The sequence below is a fragment of the Cynoglossus semilaevis genome, chromosome 18 (genome assembly GCF_000523025.1).
Source record: "Cynoglossus semilaevis isolate Cse_v1.0 chromosome 18, Cse_v1.0, whole genome shotgun sequence".
NCBI classification, from domain to species: Eukaryota; Metazoa; Chordata; class Actinopteri; order Pleuronectiformes; family Cynoglossidae; genus Cynoglossus; species Cynoglossus semilaevis.
The window spans coordinates 11,707,206-11,714,120 of record NC_024324.1 but is presented as its reverse complement, the minus strand read 5'-3'; the positions used below and the strand labels follow the sequence as shown (position 1 = coordinate 11,714,120).

The window sequence follows — 6,915 nt, the reverse complement described above, 5'->3', positions numbered from 1 at the left end:
ACGGTTTTCAGCAATTAGAGAGTGGTCCAAAACGGAGACCCTTTCGGGGAATAATTGGTTTATGTCATAAGAAAACTCCATTATACAACACTGTCACGTTAGCTCTGCGGTTGCTGTGTGGTGTTTAGTGTAGGAGGAGGAAAATAAAACCCAATATCAGAGGTTTCGCGGGTTGTTTGCTAACGTAATTTCGCCTTCAAATATCTGATTCATTACCGCAACAGTTATTTACTACTGACTGCTACTTGCCGGCGCTCCTTCAGCATTGTACTATCAGAATTGTTAGATTACGAGGCGCACCTGTTAATTCAACAGACAATGCACTATATTTTTTTTTTGTGTACACTTTCTTTCCCTGCTTAGCAAACGCACTTCTTCCGGTTTGCCAATAGATAAAAGCCACATTAGTGACTCCTAGCGGGCGGGAGGGTTGAACGGCATTAATTTAGAGTAAATATAAGATTTACAGTTGCACATATGGTGCAAGAGGCCGCTGGTTACTTACAGTACAGGAGATGGTTAATGTTTACCCACCTCACAAGCAGAAAATAGGCCATGTGTATGAGCAGGCTGAGCTGTTGGCGTAGTTATAACTTTTGCAAAGTTCCACATTGTGGGGAAATTTTAGGCTGTTCACACGGGACTATATTCAACTAAGGATTGTTTCATATAATTTGTATAATTGATATGTTAGTCACCTAAATGCATTTTGTAACATAACTTCCTCCCCGTGGTGGGACCTCATGTCACACCTTTGCAACTCAAAAAGTCCCTGGATCTGCGTGAGTGATTATGATACAACCCACAGAAAATGACAAACCTCACACTAAGCACCATGTGTTCCTATAGGAACACATGGTGCTTAGTGTGAGGTTTGTCATTTTCTGTGGGTTGTATCATAATCACTCACGCAGATCCAGGGACTTTTTGAGTTGCAAAGGTGTGACATGAGGTCCCACCACGGGGAGGAAGTTATGTTACAAAATGCATTTAGGTGACTAACATATCAATTATACAAATTATATGAAACAATCCTTAGTTGAATATAGTCCCGTGTGAACAGCCTAAAATTTCCCCACAATGTGGAACTTTGCAAAAGTTATAACTACGCCAACAGCTCAGCCTGCTCATACACATGGCCTATTTTCTGCTTGTGAGGTGGGTAAACATTAACCATCTCCTGTACTGTAAGTAACCAGCGGCCTCTTGCACCATATGTGCAACTGAAAATCTTATATTTACTCCAAATTAGCATTCAAATCAAACGCTAAATCACCTTACAAATAAGGTGGTATAATGGCATTGGAGCGGAATTCGAGCCAGAGCGAGGGAAAAAAACAAACAAAAAATATTTAAAGAAAAAGAACAAATAGTAAAATATTGTACAACATAAGTCTCAATATTTTCAGAAAAAGTCAAAAGATTACATAAATACAAAGACCTTTGTTTGCAAAAAATCAAGTTGTAATATTAAAAAAAAAGATGGAAGTTTAAGAATCTAAAAAAATCAAATCTAATGTTGTAATTCATGATTTCAGTTAGTTCTAGGGCATATGTGTCAAACTCAAGGTCCGCGGGCCAAATGTGGCCCATCAAGTCATTTTGTGTGGTCCGCAGGAGCTTGAAGGTTCATTATTGCGTCGAGTTTCTTAACTGGATAATTGGTTTTTTTTTTACAACAGAGAGAAATGTACAATATTACTAATTTGAATAAGTTATAATTGTTGGATGTAAGGGATGTGTAGCAGATGTGCTAACCGCTAACATTAGCTGATTTGAAGCTAATGGTGTTTAGCATGTTGCATGAATACCCCAAACCAGTGGTTCTTAATTATTTTCTGTCATGCCCCCCCCCTTGAGGACAGAAATGTTTTCGCGCCCCCTCACCTCCGACCCAAATTGAAATACTATTGAGAACCTGATAACAGATACATGATGTATTATTTTTTTATCTGTACAAACCACTGTATGTGTTGCTGCCACCTAGTGACTGGAGGCTTGTTATCATTCAAGCATTACAGCAGTGGTACACTTATGTCCATATGCGTGCCATATTCCATTGGAAGCCCCTCAGGACCCCTCTGGCACCTCACTGCGCCCCCCTCAGGAGGGCCCGGGTACTGCCCTAAACTCAATCTCATTGGTTTGACCAAACACCATCCGGTCAACTACTAGTCCTGAATATACAGTAGCCTGCAAATGTCCCATTCACCTATTTAGCATGCTAGGCTAAATTTAAGTGGTAGTGAATTCACCGCCAGCTCAATCAACTTTGCTATGCAGATGAACGAATATTGGGGTTTTCTTTTGGCCGCCTGCCTGGACATGCCCCTACCATTTGCCTACGCTGCATATCTGCATACGGGCGCCTCTGACGTGTTTAAAGCGAGCTATCTTCCTTCCATAGAGCTCCTGTGTTTAAATAAATAAAAAAAAATAGTACCTGTATGTGTAACTATGGGCGAAATGGAAAGGTAAAAATAGCCCACATGGGGTATCACTTTCTAAATCAGGGAGAGAATGCAAATCTATTCTCTAAATATGATGGATTTAATCGGGAAATATTCTGTTCCACACCGAAAGGTTTCCAAAAAAAAAAAAAAAAATGAACCGAGAGGGTAAAACATGGGACTTCCCCGCTGCTTGTGTCCTCACACTACCCCACCTTTACTGACTAACAAACCTGATGATGAAACCTCTGCCTACGATCCTTTCATGTGGGTGGCGCAGACAGACACTCCTCTAAAGTAGTTCATGGTGAAATAAGACACTTCTGGACCTGGGGCTTCACCTGGAAGGAAGCAAAAAAAAATTTGAATATTGTAGTGACATGCCAAAATATTAGAGGAGTGTTTCCTCAACTGTTATGTGCGGAAAACGTTGCTGCGTGAGCTCCCAACCACATGGTGCAAAAAAAAAAAAAAGTACATCCTTCCTGTTTGTTTTGTTGCCGTTTAATCTTGCACCAGTGAAACTACCCCTACAGAAACAGACGGTTTCGTCATCCTGACTGAAGACGACGCAGATCATTAACCCTTCGAGGACAGACGGACAGAGATAGACAGATACTGACATGGTACTGTCCTGCAAAAGACGTGAGAAATAAACAAACACACACACATTTGAACTCACTGAAGGTCAACGTCCGGAGATTAAGATTAAGATTATAGTTAAATCAACGTGTGACTCATTTTTAAGTATAAATAAAACAAAAACAAACTCCCCCTTTCAGCTAAATGTGACAGGTTCATTTTCCATTCAAAATTAAAAAAAAAAAAAAATCAGATAAGAGTCGTTAGGGTCACCAGAGCGCAACGCTCACAAACTTAGCCAGATGATGAGGCCTGTTTGAATTATTATTATTATTTACTGTATTTTTTTCTTCTTTCTTTGAAACGTAATTTGCAATAAAAAAAATATTATTACAAAATAAGAATAACAATAATAATAATAAAAAAAATCCTTATCCGGGTTTAAAAGATGAAAGGTTGACTATTTAAAGCAGGGGTTCCCAACCTCTGGTCCGGGGACCCGTGCCGGTCCGTAGTGGGATACAGAGAAAAACACATATAACACAATACGGGTGAACACAAGACACACAGAGCAGTTCAGCTGAAGAAAAAACAAAATTAAAAATATAGAAAAGTATTGTTCACTTATATATTACATATATAGAAATCCCAGCATGCTATGCGGTAGGATACATTTTGTGCACAAGTAGCTTGCACTATATGTCTTCTTAAGTCTCGTACATCAGGGGTTCCCAACCCCCGGTTCGGGGGCCGGTGCTGGTCCATAAGCCAGGGCTGAGTGGGACACAGTAAAAAAAAAAAAAAGTACTTCAGTTTTACTAATTTACTTCATTCCAAAAGTATTACCGGTCCACAGTAACAGCTAGCAATAAACACGTGACAGAAAACAGGTCCTGCTGACATTTTAATGTGGTCATACAGTTATCTTTTTACAAGGGCTGAAATGCAGAAGCAACAGTCGCCACTGACCAGGGAGTATCAATTCCACCACAAAAAAAAGTATTCCTTCTGCTAACAGATGTGAACCACACTTTGGTCACCTCGCTGAATGCAGACGTCCGGCAAACACAGGTAGAATTTTAAGGCATGTCGGAGTCGCTGAGAAATAACAGAAATTATACCGAACACTTCCTTCTTATCGATAGGATTTTCTCCAAGATGTGAAACGAAAAAATGAAACGAAGGCGAGAAGACGAAAAGTCCTGCTTTCGGACAACTTCAAAAAAAAAAAAAAAAAAAAAACTTACGCTACTTCCCCCTTTTCTTTTTTTTTTTTCGTGCCGTCTATTTTTAGAGGGGGAAAAAAAAAGGAAGTAAAGAATATCATTAATAACATGACGCATCTCCCCTTAAACACCGTGGGATTTATTTTCCCCAAGTTGTAAACCATAATAGGAGCTGCAGTGATGAATAACCCAACGATGTGGGAGACTTTTCACCGCAGCTTGACACATTTTCCACACATCTGACCCACAAAGAACTGACCACATCGCCGCACCGAACGTAAGCGCCCTACATTTGCATTCAATGTCTAAAAATAAAAAAAAATAAAAAAAAAAAATTTTTTTTAGCTGTTCAGGAAGAAGTGTAAAAAAAAACAAAATAAAAAAAAAATAAAACCTGTTGTTGATGTGCGCCTGTGCAACAGGGATACAGTCGGTGGTGCGTGCGGGGGTGGGTGTGTGTGTGTGTGTGAGTGAGTGAGGTGTGTAACATCCTCACCAGTCTTTTTTCCTTCGTCAAAAAAAATCCTCTCACAACGTGACATCACTGGACTTTCCCCACCAATCGGTGAGAGGCTCTTTTAAAAGAGCCGGACTGTGAGGGATCATTCAGCAAACCAGAGAGTTGGAAGTCGAAGAAGAAACAGATACAGATAATCGGGTTGAAAAAGATCATTTGAAAAGAAAATAATAATAATAATAATAAAATAAAAATGGATAGTGAATGCAGAGTACAGCTGGATGTTACTGACCGAGACGGAGAAGTGAGAGAAGAACCGACGCCGGGCGTTCAGGCCCGCTCGAAGCTCACCAAAGCCGTGCTGGTGTTGACCGTCTGCCTCGCCGCCGCCGCCGCTCTACTCCTGGTCTTTTACAGGCAACATAATGTAAGTACTTTAAACGTCTGTTAGGACATGACAACATCAGAATCAGCTGCCGGTCTATAACAGTGTCTCTATTTTCTTTTCTTTTTCCTTTTTAAAAAACAGAGCTCACCTCAAGAAGAAGACAGTTTCGGTAAGAACTTTAAAGTGACTTTAAATGTACTTTAACAGTACATTTGACTTGGGACTTGCTATTCAAATTCCCATAATGCAATGTAATGTCATTTCAGTTTTAATTAAACTTTCTCTTTTTTTTTTTTTTTTCCTCCAGAGCTTCATCACACCCTAAGGCAGATGTCACATGTGAGAGCGGCCATTCATTTACAAGGTAAACGCAAAGTGGTTACAAAAATGGGTTAATTGTCACTTAGGTCAGGGGTTTCCAAAAACACGGTTCGGGGACCGGTGCTGGTCCATAAAACGGGCTGCAGTGGGACAGAGTGGGGGAAAAAAAATGGATTTCAGTTTTACTAATTTACTTCATTACGAAAAATCCAGTCATATCCCTTTACTTTTTTCATTCAAAGATAATTTGACGATATTCAAAACAAGAGGACATTAAAACTGATATTATCAGAATAGAGTCTAAAAGATGTTTTATTTTTGAAAATGTAACAATGTTCACCGGTCCGCAGTAATGGCCGATATCGGCCGACGGGTCCTTGGTACAAAAAAAATGTTGAGGAGCAAAGATAATTTGACGATATTCAAAACATTAAAACTCTGATACTATCAGAAACTAACTAACTAACTTGACATTTAAAAAAAAAAAAAAATTGTCATGTTCTAATTTCCATAATTCCCGATAAACTTCTGACGACTGCAAACCTTTTCTCGTGTTTTCAACAGGCGTCCACAACCCCAAAATGACCAACTCGGTGGAATGGCAGGACGAGGTGGAACAGACGCACTCCCAGGGAGGGCTGAAGCTGGACAACAACGAGGTGGTCATCCCCCACCACGGCCTGTACTTCGTTTACAGCCAGGTGTCGTTCCAGGTCAGCTGCGGCGACGCCGACGTCGGCGCCGTGTCGAGTCCCCAGGTTCACCTGAGTCACACCGTGCAGCGCTGGTCGAGCTCGTTCGGAAGCGACAAGGTCAAGTCCTACCGGACTATTCTGCACTCCGCTCGCACCGTCTGCCAGAAGACGGCGAGCGCCGACAGCGCCGACGAGGGGAGCTCTTTCGCCGCCGTCTACATGGGAGCCGTGTTCAACCTTTTGAAAGGGGACAGACTGAGGACAGTGATGGAGGAGAATATGCTCCCTTTTCTGGAAGACGACCCCGGGAAGAGTTTCTTCGGCGTGTTCGCCTTGTGAGGCTAGCGAGTGACGACGATATATATGTATATATATATATCGCTGCTGCTAAATGAACATTCACTGATGTGATGTGCGTAAACGTCCACTAAAGAGTCAGTCAAATGTCCGGCGAGCAAATGTAAGCTAAGGCTCTAAAGCTAAATGCCGTATTTATTTATTTTATTTTTTTTACTACTCTGCTGGTTTGACTTTTAGTTTACACACTGTATACTCTAGGGGGCGCAGTACCTCGATCAATGAAATGTTATTTATTTTTTTTTTTTTTTTAAAAATGCAATGACATATTTATTTATTTGTTTATTTATTAACTAATTTATTTGTCCAGTGGCTATTTATAATATATTGTTACGATGACTCGTGTTCAACTGACCCGAGAGATTAAAAATGTGGAAGAGAATGAGCGATGTTTTTGCGTTTTTGTTTTTTTTTTCCTGTTTTCACCGAACACAAAAAA

The 6,915-nt window shown here is 40.5% G+C and overlaps 2 protein-coding genes across 2 annotated transcripts in view; one reads left to right on the top strand and one right to left on the bottom strand.

Moving 5' to 3' along the window:
• Positions 1-406, bottom strand: part of atat1 (alpha tubulin acetyltransferase 1) — an 11,146-nt gene extending 10,740 nt beyond the window's left edge. Inside the window, exon 1 of the mRNA XM_025065348.1 lies at positions 1-406. This exon is cut by the window's left edge and continues 7 nt beyond it. Within this exon, the coding sequence (XP_024921116.1) occupies positions 1-81 (81 nt within the window). The 5' untranslated portion in view covers positions 82-406.
• Positions 407-4,329: 3,923 nt separating this feature from the next.
• On the top strand, positions 4,330-6,858 carry tnfa (tumor necrosis factor a (TNF superfamily, member 2)). Its single transcript, XM_008331806.3, has 4 exons — positions 4,330-5,142; positions 5,245-5,272; positions 5,411-5,467; positions 5,989-6,858. The coding sequence occupies exons 1-4, from the start codon at positions 4,969-4,971 to the stop codon at positions 6,456-6,458; spliced, it is 729 nt and encodes a 242-aa protein (XP_008330028.1). The 5' UTR covers positions 4,330-4,968; the 3' UTR covers positions 6,459-6,858.
• Positions 6,859-6,915: the final 57 nt, after the last annotated feature.